The sequence below is a fragment of the Columba livia genome, chromosome 1, assembly GCF_036013475.1.
Source record: "Columba livia isolate bColLiv1 breed racing homer chromosome 1, bColLiv1.pat.W.v2, whole genome shotgun sequence".
NCBI lineage: Eukaryota > Metazoa > Chordata > Aves > Columbiformes > Columbidae > Columba > Columba livia.
The window spans coordinates 166,663,118-166,688,512 of NC_088602.1; the positions used below are offsets into that span (position 1 = coordinate 166,663,118).

At 39.1% G+C, this 25,395-nt stretch overlaps 1 protein-coding gene across 1 annotated transcript in view; it reads right to left on the minus strand.

Annotated features, from left to right (window-relative positions):
* The window catches only part of FGD6 (FYVE, RhoGEF and PH domain containing 6), a 72,458-nt gene that overhangs the window by 5,493 nt on the left and 41,570 nt on the right, over positions 1 to 25,395 (minus strand). Inside the window, exons 9-20 of the mRNA XM_065042999.1 lie at positions 19,382 to 19,432; positions 16,816 to 16,874; positions 16,647 to 16,718; positions 16,083 to 16,151; positions 14,345 to 14,428; positions 13,094 to 13,173; positions 8,025 to 8,127; positions 7,042 to 7,188; positions 6,104 to 6,206; positions 4,086 to 4,213; positions 3,249 to 3,377; positions 979 to 1,127 (exon numbers count right to left, since the gene is read on the minus strand). Coding sequence (XP_064899071.1) covers positions 979 to 1,127; positions 3,249 to 3,377; positions 4,086 to 4,213; positions 6,104 to 6,206; positions 7,042 to 7,188; positions 8,025 to 8,127; positions 13,094 to 13,173; positions 14,345 to 14,428; positions 16,083 to 16,151; positions 16,647 to 16,718; positions 16,816 to 16,874; positions 19,382 to 19,432 — 1,174 coding nt within the window. The remainder of the gene's footprint in view (positions 1 to 978; positions 1,128 to 3,248; positions 3,378 to 4,085; positions 4,214 to 6,103; positions 6,207 to 7,041; positions 7,189 to 8,024; positions 8,128 to 13,093; positions 13,174 to 14,344; positions 14,429 to 16,082; positions 16,152 to 16,646; positions 16,719 to 16,815; positions 16,875 to 19,381; positions 19,433 to 25,395) is intronic.

The following is a 25,395-nucleotide window of genomic DNA, read 5'->3' on the forward strand; positions in this document are numbered from 1 at the left end:
TGAGAACTTCCATATTTTGTGTGTAGAGAAACGTCATTAAGCACATTCTCAGCTGTTCTAAATTTTCAGCAGCCCTGGGTACTTTGTTTTTGTTTAGAATATCTCTATTTGCACAAACTATACCTGCAGCCATTCGTATGCTTAAGTATTACTAATGGACTAGTTAGCACATAAAATATATTTTATTAATGTAAAATTCATTTGGGAAAACTGCAGTGAAACCAGTCAGATAAGCTAGGCATATAGCAAGAGAAATGTATGGCTTCTGTGGTCCTTTCTGTAATAGTTTTCTCCATGATACACATAGTAAATATTTTCTACTGATTAACAATCAAGGTCATTGGTTATTTTATATAAAATGCACACAATACATAAATTGGTAAATACGACTTCAGACTCAGACACATCAGCAGGACACGAAATGAAACAGCTTGTGTGAGTGTTCTTTGAATTCGGGCTTTTGGTCTGAATGTATCAAGCACGTCTATGTGCTCGTGCACATCTGCACACACACCTCAAACTTACGCCCTTTACTTTTTGGGGTTTGCTTTATAGTCACTGCCATAGAGGCATTAAAAATAACTAAACATTACATCTGGAAGAAAAGGAACACAACTATCAGTAATTAACTCTTAAAATACATTTTCTGGCTTTCTCTAAAGGTAACATTCCATTTTGAGTCGAGCAGATGAGAGATAGAGGGATGAGCTAGGAAAAAGAAAGATTTCTTGTTTTATTTTGGATTTTTCCATTCTCCTGCATGCATTCTTTTGCAGAGGACAGACAGCTGCTCCATTTAAAGGATTTTAGAAGTCCTAATGAAATCAGGACCTTGTGTTTAAGTAATTAAAAAGTTTTATTTACATATTATATAATAGGCGTATTTTGTACATATGCTTAATCTATGACTATTAATATTCATGACTTCTGAAACATTTTGTAGAAATAAGTAACAAAGTAATTTAAATAGTTTCTTACTTTTGAGCTGAATGGGGATCATCTGCTTTGAATATGTAAAATAAAGTGTTTTTGTGCAGTAAATGGAACACTCTAGACTCTGAGTTTTCATCTTTGACTTCACTGACTGTGAATCCCAGTAAAGGCTGGCTCTCTAATGCTGCCACATCCTGTTTTATGGGGGAAAAAAAAGCAAACAAGACAAAATTAGAGCTTGTAAGACATACTAAGCAATGCATTTATATTCTACTCATGCACCATACCATTGCAACAGATTATACAACTTGTTACAAATAGTCATGCACAAAATGCTCCTATTTTTAGTCTCCATGCAGGAATCAAAGAACAGGAAATAACAAAACCTCACAGACTTCAACATTGCTGTTCCTCTTTCTATTGTCCTGATAACATCTACCTTCTCTTTCACTGTATAGTCTCTTATCTAGGAAAAAGTGACAGGACAAGCTCGACCTTTTTGCCTTCTCTTCATTTAACTTCAAAACCTGGCTAAAAAGGCAACCTTTTCCCTTCCTCATTCATCTCAATTACTTCCCTTTTTTATCCTCTTGTATTTTAATTAATAAATACAATGCACAGCATTTTAGGAAGGAAAAAAAAGTAAATAAAAGGAAGTATCGTGATTCTCTGCAACTTCCAAAATATTGTTTTGTAACTAGGCAGGGTCCTGCCATGCTTCTGAATAGAAAAAATAAACAAAGAATGTACATGAACACTGACACATCAGACAAAGACTTTGGTAATTGCCTCTACATTAGAAACAAGAGTATCTGATGAAAGCAGCATTTCTTGGTATTGGAAAACGGTCAAGCAAGGCTTAGCAATCTGTTTTACTATCTAAAGTCTTTACACCACTAATAAGTGTTTTTTTACCACTAATCTTTATATCACTTGGAACAAATATAAGTATTTTAAATGGGGTTTCCTGGCTAAGGCCACACTGGAGCAACCATCATAACCTTCCCTTGAGATTCTTCAAAAAATGTCTCCTGGAATGACTCATCATGATGAAAAATAGTTTAAAGAAAATAGGAAAGAGTTAAACTTGTGATTGTGAGCTGCAAATTGAAGTTACTCTGGAAGGATAATATCTCAGAGGAAGCCAAGCAAAAGAAAATAAGGTGACCATCACAGGCTAATATGGCTTTCTTTACAGTTACCAAAGTCTCCTTTGCCACTGCCAGAAGAGATACCATGCTCTAAAATATTTTACCCATCTTTACAAAAGTAATTGTTTTGTACATAATTACTGAAGATATTTTTAGAACTAGGGGTTTGTGGTTTTTTGTTTGTTTGCTTTTGCTTTATTTTTACTATTGCCAATGCTATGGTGGGAATAACATCACATTCTGGGCGTAATTCAGAAGTGGTAAAATAAAGGTTGGCACGACAGCAGGAACAACCCAGTAACAAGTCTGAGCACAAACCAAGAAATAACTAGAGACTGGGGATGGTGTGGGGGTGAAGGAGGCTGAACTCTTCACACAGTCAGGATAGCTTGGGCCTTGCCATTTTTGAAGAAAGTGAGGGATGGCAGTACCTTTGAACAGATGCTTTGGATATTTTGCTTTTGAAATCTATTAGCAAACTATAACACGTAATAAAAAAGCAAGCCCCAAGTTCTTCCAGTGCTACAAGACATCCACATATATTGCAAAACATTGTAAGATGCAATAAAACTACATCCTCAGCACACACTAGGATGTGCAGAACTTACATATATTGTTTAGAGATTATTCCACACTGCAATAGGACTATGCATTCTAAATAACAAAGCAAATGCCATTAGACAAGATGCATTTCTTATTTTCTACTGCAGCGCTGTATATTAAACAATAACTCCAGGCTGACAGTTTGAGGAGAAGTCAAGAGGTTTAGTTTTCTCATCTTCCAAGCATTAAAAATACCTTACGAAACTGCAGAACAACACACTGCAAGATGCTTTTACAATGTCGGCTTTGCCACTAGTCCAGTGCGATGCATCTAAAGAGACCCCCATGTATTCAATTGACTCAGGACATACCTACAACTGTGCAATGCTGTGCAGTGCAGAGATACTCAAAGCTAGGTCTGGAATCAGAAACAGCACAGCTCTATCAGTGTATTAGGGTACCAAGCTCACCGGGCCTTTTCAAAATATTACATCATAATCTGATCCATTACTGTAAGGTGATCTAATTTTATAGCTTGTTTCTAGATCATAAGAATAAACAATCTAATTATAAATCCAGCATTATCATTGGATGTTTGATTTCTAATATGTAGGCTCTTACCTCACTAGCAGCATATGTGTATAGCACCTTATTTTTTATAACAAACCATAGGTGTTTCCATGGTTTCTTACTGCCCTTAGATCTGTGTAGGTAGCCACTCATCGTAGAGTCTTCTGTATTTGCTGAAACCTGAAGTGAAAAAAAACCCGACACCTAAGAGTTATGCATCTGTCCAGGTTTTTGCAGTACAGCTTTTATAGAACAGATCTCCAGAAACTTGTCCTGTCAAAGACTCAGAGTTTTACCTGATCTCGAGTTAATGTTGCTAATTAACTCAGATGACTGAAAGAAAAATGATTTTGTCTGCCACCATCTACCTGGTCTGGAAGAGAGGTTACTGCAGACACTAAGGGTTGGAACTTAAATTGGATGCAACAGGACAAGAGAGGGCTGAAACACTGAGGACCACATACAGCTGCAGAACACATATAAGAAGGAAAATTACTTCCTCCCATTCCCAAGACCTCCAGTGTAGGTCAGCAGAGTTTAGCTCTACCTTTCCTAATCATAAGCCAAGAGCTGAGCTGCTGTATCAGTCTCCTGATTGACTGTTGGTGCAGAGGTAAACCACAATTTCTTGAAACACACGGAAGCAAGAAAGAAATTACAATTCTGGCTATCCCTCTGAATCACAGTCTCAGAGGTATTTATACAGTTTATATTCAGCTTCATAGTTTAGGTCCCTGCCTCTATAAAACTAGGGCCCAAAGCACTGTTACAGGTGAATTTCAACTTTTGATTCTACAGAAGATGGCTAAAATATGGAACGTTTTTTCATTGTTAATATTGATTGTATAATAGCAACAAATAATTACTTTTGACCAATAAAGCACTTACTTCTTTGAGGGCTGCAGGAATTTTTTTCTGCTTTCTTCCAGAGGGAATACTGTGTAATACTGTAGACAAGGCACTTGATGGAGATTTATGGTTGACTGGGGATCCGCTCTTAGGAGTGCACTGGTTATCTAAAATGCATGGGATGAATATATTGCTTTCATGTCACAGATGACTAAACATGGGCTTCTTGGACTTATTTTCTAAGAAGCATCCAATACCTTTATTCTGATTACAGTACTTCAGATTAACACATTAAATTCAGTGTTGAGTTAACTTGTCAGTATTATCATCATCACCATGAGTTAGAATCTCCCAAATCATTTACAACTAAATGGATTGGTCTAGTTTGTTTTCAAAGCCTGTTTTTTTGATGTTGAATTACATTTGCCCATACACAGAGTGAAAATTCAACTCTTTTAAAACCACACCAGGTTTTAAGAGCATTCCTGTCTGTGCTTTACCTTTGTTCCACAACTCTGTCCTTTAATTCTCTATATCTGTTATGTCCTCAGCTTTTTTCAGTATGGATGCTGTAGGGGTCCTCTTCAGCATCATGCCAACACACATGCTGGAGATTCCCACTTCAAGAGAACATGGTGTCTTTCTCCACTGCCGCAGGCAGTTCCACCATCTCTCTTGGAAGACTTCTGCAACACTTCACTCCTTTAAAACACCCTTTTCTAGCAACATCTACCACTGCCCAGCCTGCAAACAGTACTTCAGCAAGTCTACTTCTAGAGTTGTCCCTGAACATGAAATAATGAGCAGAGCAGGTGAGTAATTGGGTTGCCAGCTGTACTGCACCTGCTCTGCAGCTCCTTTCCCAGCTACAAGCACCTGCAGTCGCCTGCAGCACAGCAGCCTCTAGTGACCAAGGCAGAGACCTGCGGGTGGTCCAGGCAATCCACCTTCCCCACCATCTCAGGCTTCCATCACCACTTCAGGGGCTGTCAGTGCTGCTTTCCACATGCCCATGAGCAATGTCACCCACAGCCATAGCTTAATTATTTCACTGGGGCATCATAAATTTCCTTATACCCTAGAGATCTTGTGTCAAACCAGAGCCTCTGCTGGAGGGAAGGGCGGCAAACTCAGTCCCTGCTTTTGGCTTGTTGGTGTATTTTATACTGGAGTATTTAGACAGAATTCAGAGCAAGTCTTGTGAGCTGGGACTGGAACCCCACCTCACTGGGAGGTGCCTCCATTGATATGACATTTGTTTCTGCATAAAGATATGAAGGTCCTTCAAAGAGATGAATTTCAGTTCTCTCAGGATGAAAAGGAAGCTAACCCTGGGCCTCCTCTCTAAGCAAATGTTATTACTACCAGGCTATCTAAACCTTGCTTTCCAGCAGGCATCAACAGTACCATGTTCTCTGAAAGTGTTTCAGTGAAAACAGCTCTAGCTGTGGTGTTTTACATTGAAATCCATGTTGCCATTGTGCAGTAGGCAACAGTGAGGGCTTTGCCTGCAGAACTGAGGTGCAGATATGCCAACTTCTTCAATTCCAGATGAGCCAAGGCTGGAGGCTGAGGAGACTCAGCTTCAGCAAGATGAAGGCCTGTGTCTTTACAGAGCCCCAGAACTATCTCAGCAACTTAGTTGGCAAAAATGAAGTTTACAGCCATACAAGTTACAGAGAGTAAAATACACAGGAAGCCACTGGGAGGTCGCGATAAGCTGCAAGGACTTCAATAAACATTTGTACCCCGTGATTAATGAAAAGTGATGTAACACTAGCTACCTCAAATAGAAAGCAGCATAAGCTACATGTCATTACCGCAGGGCAAATACATGCATGTTTTGGGAAAGAACAGCCAATGTATTGCAAACTCACTTCCTAGCTGACCTCACAAAAACTTTTTCGGGCTCTTACAACCTCAGATGCCAATTGCTTTTTGGGCACTAGGCGAATCAGGCACTTGGACCCAGCAGGAAAGACAAGGCACAAACACATTATACTATGTTAATGAGGGCCACAAAAATAAGGCAGACACTTTGTGAAGATTTTCTTTACCTTGTTTCTGTAGCTCCCTGAAGCAATGATCACATACTCTTGCAGGCTGGTTTTTCATATAGTCTAAACCATGTTTATTTGATGAACAAGCTTGACAGACAATCTGGAAACAGATAAAGGCATTATTGTACGTGATGTACACCTGTAAATCACCAAATGCTCAAAGATGTTCACTTAAGCACTGTTAAGTCTGTAACAGAACCTGAAACAGGCACAATTTTACACAGAAAATGGTTTTAAGATCTTGGTTTTTCCCTGTGCGCTTACATCCAACATTATGCTTTTTCCTCCTCTACTGATAAAAATTTAAATATAAAAAAATCACTGAATTACACAAGTCAATAAGCCAACATTAACAATCCATGAAAAGCAGAATAAGCCTACTGTGTTACTGAACTGTTTAAATCATAAGATTTTAAATAAATAACTAAAAATAGTCATTGCTCTCTTGAGAATTTCTCCATAACACAGATGTCTCAACTACACTGAATTCTGTATTCTCACTTGATTAAAACAAGAAAAACAAAGGTTTATTAGATATACCTAAGTGTTAAATATAAAATAAGATTGGTACTGACTTTTAAAAAGTTCATTATTTATCTTACAAAAATTAGTACAGAAGGTATTTTATCTCATTTCAGCTAACATTCTTTGTACTATGTAAGTGCAGATGCAGGAGACAACCATATATAGTACTCCACAATGCAAAATAAGAACCATGTAACAAGTTAAAAAGTTAAACACTGTCATAACACCTCACTCTAAAAAAAACCCTACCAAACAACCCCAACATATTGATTTTTAATCCATATAATTGTGTCATAGTACAATGCTCCCTTAAAAGAGTAGTTGTGGTACGATCAGGCTCCATCTGTATTTGTCACACAAGGAACCTGAGTGACTAATTAACGGAAACAGTAACCACAAAATTGCCCAACCTTTCCGCATGCCCTGCAGTGATGCCTTCTCCATGTCAACGTGAATTCGCTGGTACAGATCATGCACATGGTGGCTCTAGTGTCCGGGATCCAGATTGGAGCCTTTGATCCCAGCGGACTATCCTCTTCCTGCTTCTCTGCATCTGCCTGAGGGAACATCAGCAGACCACCATTACATTCAGTGTACATTTTTGTTTACTTTTTGTAGGTCTACAGACTTCCACCTTACTCTTAGGCTTGCCTGTCGCTATTAACCTGGTACCTGTTATTGACAGTGTTTTCTCCACTGGAATTTGTTTGTTGTATCTGTTGCAGAGGGAGCAGATGTATGCTGCGCAGGAAACGTTCAAGACTGCAAACAAAGTTACAAGGCCGGAAAAGGCTCTTATACTTGGATTCATGGCAGGATCCAGAGGCATGTATCGAGACTAATTTAGCTTACTTTTGAATACCCAAATTTGAAACACAGCCTAGCATTTTTAAATGTGCATATATGGTTAATATGTGCATATGGTTAATAATTATCAGTGATAACAGGATAACTATTTATGTTGAAAAGCCTTCTCTGATAAATTGTCATGGTCTTAAATGTTATCTGCTATTTCATCAGTGACCATTCTAATGCAAGCCTGATGACAGAGCTGCATTTAATTAGTTCAAAAGGGCTGTGTGACTTTCAAGCTTTAACAGACTATTTACATAATAAATTGTTATTTAAAAAAAATATTTTCATTTCATCTTTCTGTTTGCAATCTTAAAGAGAAAACTGAGAAAGCTGGTTTGGGGTGTTTTTCTAAGAAAACAATTTTTGACTTATGAAGTAGGTAACATTATTAAATATCATTCTCTTCTATCATCTGCTTACTTATTATTTACCACTCCATTTTATTATTAATCATGGAATGCCTCTTTTTTCTCTAAACACCTCCAAAGAAACTTTATATTCAGAAAGGGAGCAAACCAACAATAATGGTGTGATATACCTCTTCAAGACTTTTGCTAGGATTAAATGTGATTCTCTTTTTCGTATATTCTTCAATTGACTTGGAGATAGCTTCTAACCACTCGTCTCTTTCTGTAGCAGAACTGTTGGAATTAAAAAAACAATTATTAACATTTAAAACTAAGAAGCAAGCGTTAATTAGAATTCAATTAGTTTTATTACGCATTGACTTAACTCTCTTGCAATTTTAGGCCATCTCCGATTCCTACTGAAACTGGCATTTTTTAACTGCCCACAAGGTTTCAGTTATTTGTGTTGATTAATACTAAAAAAGATTTCTTTGTCTGTTGTTAGAATGTGGATTCCCTCCCTGCCTTTCCTCCTTCCAAAATAATGTGTGATTGTTTCAAGGTTGGTATGTTATTGCTTCCCCCTTCTCCCTGGCCTCTTGAATAGCTTGAGTAACACTGGTGTAAATGGTGCTCCCAGAACAAAGACACGGTCCCTCCCTCTCATAAGGGACTCCAAAATTTCAGCAAGCCTTTTTTTCCCCCTCCCTCCTTGCTGTCTCGGGGTCCGGTTTGTTATACCCAAACCTGTGAAACCCCCAGCTTCTGTCAGAAAAAACACACTGTTTCTTCCCCAGCTTTGTGCTCCTGACTGCTCCTAACAGATCATGCTGCTTTGAAATAATTCTTTTTTTCCCCAAAAACTTTCCATTGGATTAGCTAACCCAAAGAGATGAGCTTACTGTATTACCTTCCCATAATATAAATACATACTGCTGCTACAAAGATCAGCGCATATACTCCCTCTCAGCCACATAGGTCTTATTTTCGCCCTTGTGCCAGAACATGTATGGCTATGCAGGGGGCGTAAGTGCTGGACTGGAAAACAAATCATAGAATCATTTTGGTTGGAAGAGACCCTCAAGATCATTGAGTCAAACCATCGACTTGCCCTTCCCTTGGATCAATTTACCACCTGGGTTCATCACACATGAACAACTTCTTGTGCCAGCACCATGGATGGTGCTTCGAGGAAGGAAGAAGCAGTTTTGCGGCAGAGGAACAGCCAGACTGCTTGCTTAAGACATCATGCCAGCTTAAACAGGGCTTCTAAAACTTAAATCACCATCTAATACCAACCTTCTTTTTTATTCCCCACTTCTTAAATAGTATCAAATAAATTTATTTAAACCAAGGAATTGAACATAATGAATATGTAAAAAGCCAAGTTAGGGAAGAGGAAAGCAATGATTTACCCAAGTTAGGTGTGCAACACCCATTATTTTTTAAAGGCTTTTCTGGTTCAATTTGGAAGCTTTGAGCATCTTTGAACCTTTAAAGAAACTACTTTGAGCTGGGGCTTTGAACTAGGTGAAATTGAGTGTCACATAGAATCAGAGAGGACAAATCTGGTAAGGTAAACAGAGGGGAAGCCTGTCAGGCATGCAGAAAAAGAAAGGATCTAGCGCACACAGCAAAAAATACGGAACTAAATGAGAGGAAATAGGACGAGCAAAGGCAAAGCAATGTATTATTGTCTGTTCCAACATCTCACACTCTGAGTGGAACATTTTGTTCAGTTTATTTACGTTTGCTTCCTCATCCGGAAAGAACAACTGGTCTGCATTAGCTACACAACATTCATAACTCTAATCAACTTCTTTGGCGTTTTCAAAATCTGGCTACACTTACTTGGGTTCCTAAAACTGTATTAAATAATTACATTTCAAGTTGTCCCCGTTTTTGGAGAATAAGCTGCTTGCACAATGAGCTACATGGCTCACACCCTAATATTTCGCTAGGGAGCCTGCACTTGGTTCGTTTGCTAGCGCTGGCCATTCGGATTGTTTACAATCCTTCAAAATTTAAGAGCAAAGGCGGTGCCACTGGCAACTGAATTGATGTAATGGTTTGCTGCAGCAAAACAGGCAGTGTTTCTTCTGCTGTCACTCCCAGCCCTCCCCCACAGCTGCACAGCCCCACCGCTTCCCTCCCTGCAGGAGCAGTGTTTGTTGCATCCTTCCAAAAGTAATTTTGTTTACTGAAATTGCAGGGGTTTAAATTTGTTTGGTAAAATTCTAGGGTTTTCTTAGAGTTTTCAATAAATTAAAAAAATAATAATTTTTAAAGATTTAATGAAACAGTAGAAAACTAAACAGACTGCAGAGAGTCCCAGCAATTGTTAGTACTGGCAGACGTGTGTGCTGGGGGCACCCGTTGCAGCTGCCCAATGGAGCTGAGCAGCTCGGTGGTCCCAGGAGGGCTCACAGATCGTACCCCTCTTGTCTCCAGGACCAGAGTCTCAGGGCACTTCTCCCAGCTCAGTTCACCTTGCATGAGCCATCCCCCTGTGTTAGGGAAGGCAATGCAGTCACGTCTGCCTGGGGTAGCTGTTCGCTTGCCCTATGGAGGGGGTCATGGCCAGCTGGCCCCAGACCGTCAGGCTGGCACGGCTGTTGTTTTCAGGACCAAAGCTTTATTTACTTCTGTACAGTGCTGTATCATGCAGATGTGCTCACTTGTTTCTCCGATTAAGGGATTTCTAGTACAATACTGCATTGTACCACATAAACCAATACACATTCCTACAGATATCCCAGGAAAACTGTAACTTCAACCCAAACTACATAAAGCAGAATACTAATGCCATCAGTAAAACTAAACCTGAAGTGACAAAGAGTCTTCTCCAGGCATTAATCTATACACCTATTATTAACTAGCTTACTTTTTATTACTAGCAATTTTTCAGCAGCCTAACTGCTCTCCTCCCTGTCTCTGCCCCCAGGATCATTTCAGAATCTCTGCTTTTGTGTACACTCCACATAATGCTTATTTTTTAAAAAAAAACCCCACAGAAGTGAAATTTGTCTACAATGTCTGTAAGATTAATTTGAACAGTTTTGTGGTTGAGATTTTTAACCACATAGGAGCCAAGAAGCTGTTAGAATGAGGTATCATCGGAAGGAAGATGCAGTCTGTACTGACAAGATACCGATTCTCTTCACATCCACGATATTTATCAACAGGAACAGTACATGAGGAAAAAACCATACGCAAGCACCTGTTGCTGATAGTTTTTCAGTTGTTTCCCTCCTACCCAGGTCTCACTTATGGACATGTAACAAGCTAAAAACCATCATTTACACCTGGGGCCCTCAGCGTCTCCTTCATCCCAAGCAAATGCAACCTCTCTCTGTCACTGTTGTGTGACTCGGGGCTGTTGCACACACGTAGCTTCCAGCCAGTATAAAAATAACAGCTGAATGCTCTCCAAAAATGCAAGATCAACAACACTACAAAAGAGAGAGCAAATTGGAGCAGCTTTAGTTGGTAACGTGAGGGTAATTCCAGTAATTTCAAGGTCAAGACAAAAGCATGTCGCAAATTCTGCTCCATTTCATGAGAATGTTACATATCGGGGTTTTCACCTGTGGATCAGCATGTATTTCACAGGAGTTGCATTTAATCTACTATGTAATCTGTTCTTCAAAAAGACAAGTCTGTCCTGTTTTGGGGAAAACAGGCAGGTTGTATTTCAAGATGATAATATTTTCACAAGTTCCAATGATTTTTTACAATTTTTTGAACCAACTGAATTAAAAGTGAAATGCTGTTTCAAGTGAAATAGAGATAAATCCACATTGCCTACTGCAATCCCATAAATATCTTCATGTATCTGTGCGACATCCAGTCACCAAAGCACCTCAGCAGCACAGACTTACTCATATTACACTGGAGCAGAATCGCACCCTAAACTGTGAAATGCATCTTTTTTTTTTCCCAGTGTATAAAAAAACCATAAGAAACATTAAAATATGTTGAAAAAACAAAAACAAACCAACACAAAAATACTCCTTTCAAGTCTGTTGTTATAAATAACTACTGCTCAGACAATTGAGCTATTTCCTTTGGCTACTTTGACAAGGTTAACCTTAGTCTACCCCTCAGCTAGAGATACTCCTATCTTTGTGCAGACATCCTCATGTTGGTATTTACAAGGTCACACAAAAAGAAGCAGCCTGCCCTTGCTCAGCTTTGCTAAACAAAAGAGAAAACATGTCTTTCTTCATTGGTATCAGCACTGTCACAAATGTCAGAACATGTAAAACTCCAAGTCAAACACAGTAAAAACAATAATCCACACAACCAGCTCTTTGCTAAAGGCATCTCAGTGAAAGCGGATCAGAGCCGCTCTGGTGTGCTGGCTGTGTATCCTTTTGCTGCTATATGGAGAATCCATAATTTCAGGTTTACTGAGATCTATTTCTTGTTTCAGTAGCACTGTTGAATTACATATGACTTGAACTTGATGATCCTTGCAGGTCCCTTCCAACTCAGGACATTCTATGATACTTTAGTCAGAAGACCAGGATGACTTCTTCCAATTTATATCAGTTACCAATAATAATGATGTCAAAATGTATTGTGCTTCACATCCTGTCCTGTTAACACACTGATAGAGCATATCAGTAACTTCGGAAAAACAAAAACGTACTGAAAAACAAAGTCTAAAATTAATTTAATTGAAACTACATTAATTCTTGTTCCTCTCAAGGAAAGGCAGTGAGAGGATAATATTTCTACTCAATTTTTCTGAAGGTGTAGCTAAGCTGAAAAGGAGGAACCAAGCAAAAGTTTTATTCCCTCTAATTAACAGGCAACTGTCTTGTGAACAGCAGAATCCCTACCAGCTGCAGCCTTAAGCCCAAATTGCTCAAATACCAGCCACATTTACTACAGCTTTTGTGCTTCTATCCATTGCTTCACAGTGGGCAGTCTTCACAAGCCAGGGTGAACTGTATTAGAGAATACAAATTCCTATGGTATCTGTGAAACTTATTACATGTGACCAGGCTTCCTTTCCACCAGCACCTTTAAAAACAAACTTCAATTTTCAAAATCAGATTTTGAATGTGAACAGAAGTAAATTAGAACAAAGCCTACCTCATTTCTAGAAACCCATCTGTCACTCCCTCTATTCTGTAATTACTCAGCCAAGGGTAACTTTCCATTACATAAGTGCAAAACAAGCTATAAAAAGCTTATGTGACCTGTTTGAAATCACATGGTTTAAAAATCATTATTCATATTTAAGACTCACCTTGCTGAAAGAATGAAGGATCTCTCTACACTTTCAATGTTCAGTTCATTCTGATATGCTTCCTGGGTTGGCTTTTTAACCTTCAATTGAGAGAGAAAACTTTACATTGAAACTGAAATGCTACTTTTCTAGTTGTTTTAGTTTCAATTACTGTAAAGTTTCTTACATATTTTTGAAGAAGGGGTACAATAGAGAGAGCAATCTCATAGACAGGTGATCACACACCAGTCTAGGGGGCCCAGCTACAGTAAAATTATGTGGTATTTCATTTCACTGTGGCCCCATACAAACACTGGAGATGTAGAGGGGAAGTAAGCTCAAGAGCTGTCGGACACCTCGAGCTGTGCTTCAACATGCCCAGGCCCATTGCCTTGTAAACTTCACCTGCAACAGGGCAAAAAAAGACACTGATGCTGCTGCAGGACAAGATGTAACCCAGGGCTGAGCCCCAAAACAGGTATCTGGCCCGTACCCCAAGGGCTGGACTACCCTGCTGATCCTTCTGAGCTACCAAGTTACAAACAAAAGGAGGTTTAAAAGTTAAGAGTGGATTTGAGCCACCAAAAAACATGCACTGGCAGAAGAGATTTTGCAGCTGCACCTGTGAAATCTTGGACCTGGTTGCCAGATGTGCACTGCAGCTGGACTGGGTGCTTTCCTCTGACAGGACCAGAGACAAGCTACTTGATTCCTGAGGCGATGGTTTGTTGTTCCCATTAACTGTCACGTCAGAGACTGTGTCAATACATGGCGTGCAAGTCCCTTATCACTACCCAGAGGGGCTCAGGGCTCAACTTTGATGCTTTTCACAGACTCAGAAACAAAAGCCCTATTTTCCCTCATGCTTAGCAGATCTCTATAAACCATGGAGATTTGATACACCAGAAGCTTATCAGGCAGAGATGCCTAATCTCTGGGTGTGGGCAATAAACAGCAGTTGCAAGACAAAAGTAGAAGCTGTCTAAACAAAATACAAGGCAAAAAATAAGGACCCAGACTACTTCAGAGTAGAACAATACGTGATGAAATGCAGGTGAGATGATCCTGGGGCAACAGTTTTTTAGGGAAACATAGACAGTGATCCCACAGGCCATATTATGCAAGAAACATTAAGCCTGTAGGATTGCTCTGGAACATAACCATCTTTAATATCTCTTGCCAACAATAAACAGAGTTTATTAGCATTTTGAAAAATTGAAGGCCTGAGTTTGAACAGATTTGGAGAAAGACTCGTTTTAACAAGTGACTCACCTTCATTCCAGCCAGTGACAGCATGTTGTTGAGTTTATACATCCCTGACTGAACTGGAGTAGTGTACAACAAGGCATCATTGAACTGTAATACAGAAGCAATTTGCAATGACTAAACTGTTTAGAGACAGATAATTTCAGATGCATTTTATTGGAAGTACAGAACTCATACAGCACAGATATCAACTGTCCCAGAAGGGAATCCTCTACTTCCTATTATTCCACTTAGAACCCAAGAAACATTTTTATGTATGAATTTAGACAACAATAGGTGTCTGTTTATATCCTCCTTGTGTAAATATACATTTGGCACATGAGTAAACACTGCACGGATGTCAAAAAACAGATGTAAAAAAGGACAAAAACATTTCTCCTGTACACAGCTCTACTGTATAATGAACAACTTTAAAAGGATATGAGAATTAGCCATTCAAACAAAGCAAAAATTCCAGAAACTTTGAGATAGCAGAATTAAGATTAGTAATTTATGATTTTAAGGACAAACTTATCCATATGTTCTATGTGAATTTTACCGGTTTAAATGGGCATCTACTGTTTATTTGCTGTTTTACCAGACTTGGCTTCATTCAGTGCACTTACTGAACAGCTATTTAGATTTCTTAATTTTTCTGTTTTGTTCAACACATGGATACAAACTTCATTTACTGCACATAAACACAGACCAGAAAACTGAATTGTCTCATAAGTTTTTGCTATGAGATTCTTTGCAAAATAATTAAATGTTTTATGAGCCTTACTAAATCTTCACAACATGAGCAATGGAAAAATCACTGCTAAAGTGTCCAAAGGTATAAACACTAGTCTAAAAGCCACCCCCCCAAAAAAACAAACAAAAAACCCACCAAAAAAAACAACCAAACCCAAACAAACAAACAAAGATAATCCAAACTAGAGACACTCACATTAACTACATCTGATTTGGGAAGTCCAGCTTGAGATAGCACCAGAATTTTGAGAGTATTACCTAAACTGATATCATTTGCAGTAATCTCAGTGTTTTATACACTACAAAGTCATCTCTGGAGCGTAAGACAGGCACTTGCAAGCTTAGAATATATACCCCATGACTGCCTAGGGAAATATTTATTTGTACTACAGTAACTAAAAGACAGATTTCAGCCAGGACTGTGGACAAATAATGCCACAAATCACACAGGGCAACAGTTGCTTTACTATATACTATATACTATAAATAGAAGAGATAAACAAAAGGTTCAAGTGGAAACAGAAACTTCAGAGATGCACAGAAGTTCCAGAACAAAACAGCAGCAGAGGCAGGAAGGGAACCCAGCACTTCCCTTCCAGCCCAGTGCCCTGTGCAGGATGGAACAGCCTCGGGCAGAGGAAGGAGAGAAGGAAGAGGGAGGGAAAGGTGCAAGAGCAGCAGTGGAGTTGCAGGTTTGAAGATGTGGCACGGCTAAGTGGGATGGACTAACTGTTTTAGTTTTTGCACTAACAAGGATAACGCCTTCTCATAAAAGCGCTCAATTTTCAAAAGAGCATTGTTCAAAACAGTACACTCTAGTGAGAAGTGGTTTTCTATTAAAATTGGTGCATATGCAACAGATGATCTCTCTAAATTAGAACTGAGCAAGTAGAACAATTGGTCATTTTTTCCACTTCCTGAAGTTATTATTTACTTATGTTTGCAGTGTAATGTTTCAGCCACTTAAAATTACACCAGTGTTACACACACAGCAACACGTACAGCGTCTTACCAGAAAAAACATTCGCGGCTGCATGACCTTCCGAGACAGCTTCATTAATGTTCCCTCTTTCAAAAAGACCTAGAAAATTAAAAGAAGCAATTCAAAACCTAGCTTTTCAGGGCAGAAGCCATACAAATGAGCTGACTTTTTAATCATTATTATAATTATTATTATTATACTTGAAATGCCACAGGAGTTTTGGAATTCAATGGTTCCCTTTCTGAGAAAGGCTGTTCATCCTTACGTTTCTCTGGAAGTGTGAATGGCTGCATTACAGTTTTCCATGTTGCATTTGAAACCATGACAAAAACAAGGTTAAGCTTGAAGAGAAAATCCTACCTTCAATATCTGGCATGGAATAATTCTAAAAATCATAAGTTTTCATCAGATAAATGTTTAGAAAATAAAAACCCCACACATATGGAGAGGCAGCATTCATTTGACTGTCAGAACCAAATAATGAAGCAATGGACCGTTTTTCTCCCCGGTGTATGCCAGCTTCAGTACTTTGCTTGCGTATCATCTGTGCTGCACTTTTCCTGCAATCTGCTGAATGCCATCTGGAGGACCTACCCTTCCTGGCTGTACAATCTCATGATGTCCATTTAAACTGTACTGAATCTGCATGAGTTTCTGAAAGTTATCCTACAGGAAGAAAAAAGCAAAAGGTAAGTAATTCCTCTTGCATCCATGACTTATTTTTAAGATTTAATCAACCCACTTCATAAGTCAAAATACTTACTCCTTGCTTCATGATGTCATTGGCGTGGTTTGCAACTTCTATGACAACAGCTAGAGCATCTGGAAGACGAAGAAATGATGCTTTGGTTATACAGAGTAGTTGGCATTGGTATTCTGTAAAGCACAGGTACAATACTGCCCTTCCACACCATGCCAAGATTCAGGGACCTGATGGACCAGCCACTGCATTCAGGAGCACTTCCCATAGGTCTCAGAGTCTTTGGTTCATGGTTTAATAAGTGTGTCCTAGCAAGTCATTGCTTCAAACAACAGTGTCAATCACTGCCTACAGCTAATCAAAACAATCCACAAACAAATTCTAGTTTCTCGCACAAAAAACTACTTCAATATCAATGTTTCTACTAACAGCATAAAAGTTATCAACATTTTAACTGAGACTATGTAGAAATTATGTTTTCTCCATCTTACGCAACTGCCTCCAGTGCCAGTCATGCAATACTACCTAGAAAAATCTTATAAATCTTTGTGATTTCTTTCTTCTGCCTTTAGTTTTGCTGCACCTCAATAGAACAGTATAAAGTTCAAATTTCTAAATTTCAAACTTTGAAAAAAAAAAAGAATCTCTGAAAGCAAAGCATTACCAAATATTATAGATTTTATTAAGTACTGATATTTAATAGCTAGCAACTTGACTGTAATATATGCTAAAAATATATGCCAAAAGGGGTTACATAAAAATATTATGTAAATTACTGAACTGTGAGTGTATGAGAAAGAACCCATCCAAGGATCTTATCCAAAAACCTGTAATTTACTTAAGTGCAAAAAAAGACTCAATTAATTGAAAGCTAGAACAACTGCTCTGATAAAACGCAGGCTCTAAAGCTTTTAGCACCTTCTGAGTAATTGAAGTGCAGTCAGATACTTCAAACAAAGGAACTACCTTTGCTTAGAAGTCCACAGAGAAGCCTACCAAACCAGGCAAAACCAAAGCCTTAGAGTTTTTTCCCAGATAATCATTAGAGTATTATTAATAGTACTGTAAAATGTATATATTTCTCTTATTGTTGAGTTCATACTGAAAAAGAAAGCATGTTAAAAGTTCCAGGAAAAAAAAAAAACATTCCAGGATCTCAGGGCTATTTATAGAGCCAAAACTGAACAAACCTAAACAACAACAGAAAATAATTTATAGGGTCAAAATCCATAAACAAAGTGGGTTTTGGCAGGGAAGAGCATTCCCATTCTTATACCACTTAGCTAGAGTAAGGTATTCAAATGAAGGTCATCAAGAAGAATTGTGGTGTTTGGATTTTTTTCCAAGAATACTAACCATAACCAACCTAGTCTTCTCCATCCTCTCTTCTGCAATGGAATTTAACAACTAAGCAAAGTCAGAACTAAATTAAGGTCAATTATTACAAGAAAGATCTTGGTGAGTAAAGATTAGATTTTCTTTTCTTAACCAGTTTCAAAGATAGACTATCAAACATGCCAAATTCATAAAATCAACACTGTTATTTTTACAGCTAAGCTTCTGCTTTTATCTTTGATGAATGAAGGGAGACAAAAATACTGTTGAAGGTACAACTACAAAAAAACATGGTGCAAGCATTCGTGTGTTCTTGGCCACAAGAAGTGCAAGATGAAGTTTTCTCTCTCAAAAAATTATTTAAAATATTTTTGGCTTATGTTTACAACATACTCAAGCAAATATGTCTAAATGCCCTAAGAAGGATCTTTACTCATAAATGTTATGGTATTGTATCATTAGACAAAGCTATAAGAAAGCAAACTTGACTCAGTGCACAGAAGGCACTCATTTATTGCGGTACAATCAACTACATCTGGACAACCCTCCTGAAGATAATGGGCTTGCGTGAATGTCACAAAAGAGGCTGAAATAAGTGACAGGGGCTCATGCAAACGAAATGGGAACATTGACTGGGAGCATTTATAGTACTGCTGAGGCACATATGGAAGAAGGCAACAGTCTGAATGTGCATTGCATTGCTGCTACCATGAAACACACAGTCCTGTCCTCTTCCATCACCAACTATTCCTTCTCATTTCCTCTTATCTCCTTTCCCCCCACATTGCAGGCAAACTTGTGGAAGTCACTTGTGTTTCTGCAACTCGTGGCAAGTCAAACTGGATAACTCCTCAAGTTAAACATAACACAGAGCAGCTCCTTGATCTTGTTCACTCCTGCCACATGAACACTTGTCCTGGCACAACGACAGGGGAAGAGGCCAGAAAGGCTCAGAGCTAGGGGAGAGCAGCTGGTAGACCAGACTGCCTATCACGAAAGGTCTACAGATGCAAGGACTGGCTCTTTCATAGCAGCGTCCAAAATATCTGCTTAAGCTGCCTGTGGAACTTCACTCTCATCTCTTGATTTCAACTCAAGGGTGAGCTGATACAACTGTCAGCTCAAAACTTTTTTGAAACACAAATTGGCAACCTTTCTGTACCTCTGCCGAGAAACCTAGCACTAAATAGAAAACATTTCTGTTGCTGGCTTGGCATGTTGCATGCATTTAAAATTTAGAAACATTATCACATGTACATAAGCTGTCATTTCTTTAATCTAAAGAGACATTTACCTTGAGTATCCCTATAGTCTGCAGATTCTTCTACAAGATTCTTTAAATAATCTGTATAAAGAAAAAAATAATATAGAGACGGTATCGTTAAAGAAATAAACAGAATAAGAAAGTAGTAAACCCCACATTTTTCCTTGAAATCTGCTTTTCAGGCAGTTCTATGCCACAAAGATCTACTACTTAATCTTTCAAATCTGTCAAAGTAATAACAAAAGGAACACTAGCATTTCCACAATGAAAGTATGTCACGGTATCTTGCTCAGGGAAGAAATGGTTATTGAAACAGTAGCCTTCTCCAAAGACAAATGATATGTTGTATATATTATTCCAGAACAAAACAAACAAGTGAAAAATCATAGGATCATAGAAGGGTTTAGGTTGGAAGGGATCTTAGAGATCACCTAGTTCCAACACTCCTGTCATGGCAGGGACAACTTCCACTAGACCAGGTTGCTCAAAGCCCTGTCCAGCCTGGCCTTGAGTCACCTCCCTCAACCTGCTGGTCACTCTTCTTTTGATGAAGTCCAGGATACAGTTGGCTTTCTGTGCTACAAGAGGACGTTGCCAAGTCATGATGAGCATCTCACCAACCAACACGCCCAAGTCCTTCTCCTCAGGGCTGCGCTCAACCCCTTCTCTGTCCAACCTGTATTCATGGTTGAGATTTCCCTGACCCACGTGCAGGACCTTGCACTTGGCCTTGTTGAATTTCACGAGGTTTGCTCAGACCCACCTCTCATAAATATATACTTGCAATCATTCACATTTAAGCTGATACAAAAAATTTTGAAAGTGATAGATATTTGCCTGAGCACCTAACTTATCTACAGGAGTTAAGAAAAAAAAAGTAGTCCATTACAGAAGAGCTTATTATGATTAATATTTTTTCAATAATAAAAGTATTATTCGCCCTCCCAATGTTCAAATAGGTATTTTTGGTTTTCAATTTTAAATTTAGTTCCTCAACCACGAGATGGCACCCTCAATCCATTAAAGTCTTGGTAGTATTTAAATCTATTTTACTTAGCTAAAATTAACTCCAAATATATGACTATACAGGAAAACATCCCCTTGAGTTTCCATTCCCTGGTCAAGTGTCTGGTTCACCAAGAAATACAATATTCTGTCAAAGATTAAAATACATCTTCAGTAAAAAGTCAATCATCTATTATCTACAAGCTACAGCTTTGAACTGCTTAAAATGGAAAGAAACCAAATCAGAAACTTTCAAAGAAATTTACTATATAACGATTGATAAGATCAACAAATACTGATTTATAATTACCCTTTAAATAAGGTATTAAGATTCTGGCAGATCTACTAAAACCAAATCACATATGACCTAGCAAGCATTCAATTTTAGCTTTGCAGTTGTACATGTTTCATGTAGGAATGAAATAATTCAACTCCCATATGCTTGCCCTACCCAAATTAATCCTTTTAGTCAAGAAGGATGAGGAGCCAGTTGTTCCTGCCTTCATAAGATGTCTTGCTTCATGCATGCCCCTCAGAGACCGCTCAGTGTATTGTAATATTTTCCTTATGAAAAAGAAAGGAATTATGAAATGTGTTTCTTCAGTAGCAATGCTATGAAGAGTGAGAAAACTTGTCACAGTTAATGAAAGCTTTGAGAAAAACAGAACTACAGAAAGAGAAATACTTGGCACTGAAATGTTAGTTTTTGGCAAAGACCTAAGGGAGGATCCAAGGGAGAAGCACGAGGAGCAGGTTGGGGTGAAGGAGAAGGAACCGTGTGGGGTCTCCTGCAGGGAAGCGGGGAGGCAGCACTGGGAGGTCTGGCTGGGTCACAGAACACCCACGGCTTTCTGCTCTCCTCGAAGCTTTGTCTGATCATTAGCAGGCGCTGGTCAACATTAAATCCTTTAAGACAATGTCATGGCACCAAAACCTCTCTGGCTACACTCCACAAATATTGTGTCCTCCGTATCCCTCAAGATCTCATGCTGTAGTAGCTACCAGATGTTCCAGTGCAGCATTTACGTGGACACATATTCCATTAGAAACAAAGTTCATCTTGCTTCACTTTAGATTATACTGATAAGAAGCTGGTGTGAGAGAATAAAAAAACAACCTAACAAACAAACCCTCCACAGGAGGTATTTTGAAAGGAACTGAGAAGAATTCACACTGTAGGCTGCCCAGAGAACCTGTGGATGCCCCATCTTTGGAAGTGTTCAAGGCCAGGTTGCACAGGGCTTTGAACAATCTGGTCCAATGGAAGGTCCCTTCCAGCCCAAAGCACTCTATGATTCTAGGTTCTCGACTTGGTTTAACCTGGAGGAACCTGTCGCACATACAAGACCAGGTCAGAGCTGGGCTGTCCCGACCAGGCAAAGCACTGGTGCAATTCCACCAATAAAGCAAACAAGGTAAAGCTTCACAATCGCAACTTGATCTTCAGCGGGGCCAGCACAAAGGGGTCCAGTGGGAAGCTCCCAGTATAAAGAACAAGTCCTTACAGCTTATACAGAAACACCAACTGCTTAAAGCTACCAGCCACACACTCCCCTCTGTGGGATAGGAACAAGAGGTGAGGTGGATATAAGTTACTCATCTCCAAATATACTGCTGACACTCTAGGAAACTATCTCTAGTACACGGAGACATCCAACTTAATATCCAAAGTTATCGCACTGAAAACTTAAATCCAGAGACACAACTTGGGGAAAAAAAATGGTTTCTTGGTATGTTCATGCTGTAGGACGTGTTCCCCAAAACAGCCCCACTTCACATCACTGAAAAACATTTTCTGGCTGGGTATTTTCCATCATTTTAAATCATACCATCAGTGAATAGGAGAAAATTAAGAGATTTTAACACAACTACATTCATTTAAAACTCTGTATTTAAAAAGGCAGCTTTTGCACTAAAAGACTGAAGTAGCCAATAAAACTTGCAACTGCAAAATCCTGAAAGTGATAAGTACTTATTAATACATGATTTTCATCTTAATACTCTCTTGTAGATCTGTTAAGTGGACCTCAGTTCATAGCTAAAACTCAGCTTCAGAGAAGCATCAGGACAGATATTTTTTGTCTGTTCTGTGAATACACACCGGAAATGCTGTGCTTGCTACAGCTTTCTGGAGGTACAAGCTTAAACTATACAGACAAGAGGACCTCGCAGACATGAAAAACATTACAGTAAAAACTTAGCAAAAATATTCCTAGATAAAATAAATACAGAAGTCAAATATTAAGGTGGAATGGTATCTGCTGTCTTTGCCAAAAATTTTCCCCTCTGAAATATACTTTAGTTGTCCAGACTAGGAAGACCTTAAGCATACCTTTAGAAAGGTGGAGTTACAAATTAAAATTCCTAACTCTGCTAGATACTCCAAAAGATAACAAAAATCAATCCAAATGCACACAAGTGCTGTTTCTGTGAGGAACGAAACCCCCTTATGCCCTGCTTCTATCTGACAGCAGCCAGCAATTCTCTCTTCCTTCTTGCTGGAGGGGCAGTGACTATCACTTCTCCTGCTAGAAATTCTCTTCTGCTTCATTAACTGCTTTTTGTCTCAGGTTGTCTAACTTAATCAAGTTAAACTCAAAGCAATCGTTCCTCAACATGTAATTGGCCCCAAGTCTGACAACTCTCTTTGCAATCTGCCAAGGGCAGTATGCTCAAAAGGCTGATTTTTCACCCTCCTCAGCTTCCCCTCACTATAGCCCAGAGTTAAGGGTAATAAAAGACTCTGCACACCTTATGTTGGGAAAGAGGAGAGAAGCTTATTCTGTGACAATGAAGACCCTGTTAATATTGTGCAGTCTCAAGGCATCTACTCAAATCAGAGTTTTTTGGGACAAGAGAAATCACCTCTCCTTCATTTCTTTCTATTAGAAGAAAGCAAAGGCCTCTAAACTTCCCCAAAACCCATCTCATATTTGCTGTATAGAGCTCAGGGATGGTGTGTGGAGAAGTGGAAGTCTTGCTGGACTGGAGAAGCTGTATAATTTAACAAAAACACAACTCAGCTGCGCCTCTCCTTACCTGATTTACGAGTCCACCTGCTCCTGCTTTTGTTAGCAGAAAAGTAACTCCACTTCAAAGCACAGCAACAAGCTTGTGATGTGACCCTGTAGCAGCAGGTTACCAGTACAAAGCTGCCCCACTGACACAAAACAGCTAAATAGGAAGAAATCCCTGCTGACTAATGCCTGGCAGCTTTCTTTCCTGGATTACTTTTGCTCCCCCACTCTTACCCACTGGCCCCTTACCCACAGATCCCCTTGTCTTTGGCCAGGGCAGCTCCTGCATCGCTGCACCTCACCCACTGCAACAACAGACCCAAATATTTTGCATATCCTCCAAAAGTTTTGCAGCACAAGTTCACACAGAGTTTCCTTAATATTACACAGACCGACTGGAAGGTAACAGAGCAGACGGGTCATCCATTGAGATATGGAAGAGGGAGAATCTCAAGGACAACAGAAATGCATGACAGATTGAACAGACTGAAAATAAAACTGATCCAAAATAGCACTCCCCAGCCCTGGCATAATTAAATTCTTAGTGTGACCTCCTTTACTGCTCCCATAGAACACGAGAAAATTACTTTTCTAAATCAGCAGCCAGCATTGCAGTCCCATTCCTGTCAAAAGCATTTGGCAGGTGTATTTAAAGCTGGGACACCCACAGCAACCCCCATCACCACAGAGTAAGTTTTTTTTCAGATCTGAAACAGCCTGTCCCAGCCACAACAACAGTTAATGATCACAAGGAAATCCCCTTCAATATTTGAGTTTTGTTTCAATGCTATTCACCCCTGGCATCTCTCGCTGTCCTATGTATATTGACAATGGCATTTACTCTATCCTGATCCTCTGTTCGGCCTTTTTAATTAAAACCTTTGAACTTATCCAAAGCTCTGCTGATTTTGGAGTGTATATCACACCTACACCATGCCCTAAGTCAGTATCCTTTTAAAATAAAGCAACTCCCCAATGACATTTTATGGTCTGATTTTATCAAGTGTCACTAAGGTTTTCCACTACAAAACAGCCCATTTAATAAGGAGGTTTCACCCTTTTTTCAACACCTGTGACTTTAATGAGATGATTAAAATGAAAACAGTCAACATTAATAACTTGGTAACTGCTGCATAATACTTAGGGCTGTATCTCACACAGCATCACTAGTCTAACTACTTGCTGGGGAAATGCCAACAAGCTGCTACAGAGCCAAAAAAAAAAAGGTCACAGAGCATTTTATTTTGCAGTTACTACATAAACAGAGGCTATTTTTAAATTGCTCATCAAGAAGCAATGGCTTTCAAAAACAATGCCTTAAGTATTTCCAAATCCTTACAGGAGCCATCCCCGCTTACAACAAACACATCTCAAAATACCTCACAAAGGAAGCCTCTATCATTGCCCTCCTTTTACAGAAGAGCACTGCATCACGGAGATTACTTGCTCGAGGTGCCCCAAACATGTCAATGCCAGAGCAGGGTATAGAGCCCAGATTTCCTAGTCCCAAACCAGCATACAATGCCCCTGTAACACGGCTTACGCACTTAACTGGCAAACCTACCCTAAAAACATGTGTTTTACCTTTAAAAGAGAATGGATTTTACAGACAAAACACCTGGGTGGGGGAGAAATGGAGAAGCTACTTGCAGAAGTTCACAGTTGCATAGACATCTTTCACTTCCTTCTCCTAGCTCAAATTTTCCATACTACCTTTTCCCTTCATTAACAACAAACCAACCCCAAATGCAGCAACAAAAAAACCAACAACAATACCACCACTGCCACCAAAAGAAAAACCCTCAAAAAATCAAAACCAAACCAAAACCCAAAGCAAAACAGGCGCATTCCAACCCTCCAAGGAAATTACAGCCTTCTATTACCACAGGAACAAACAAAAGCCACCACAGGTGTCATGTTTTCCAAGTAAGTACTGCTGAATTGAAGATCAGAGAGCACAGCACAGTATTGGGAATATTAGCACATCGCTTGTATATTTTATTGCAATCAATATTAACAAAG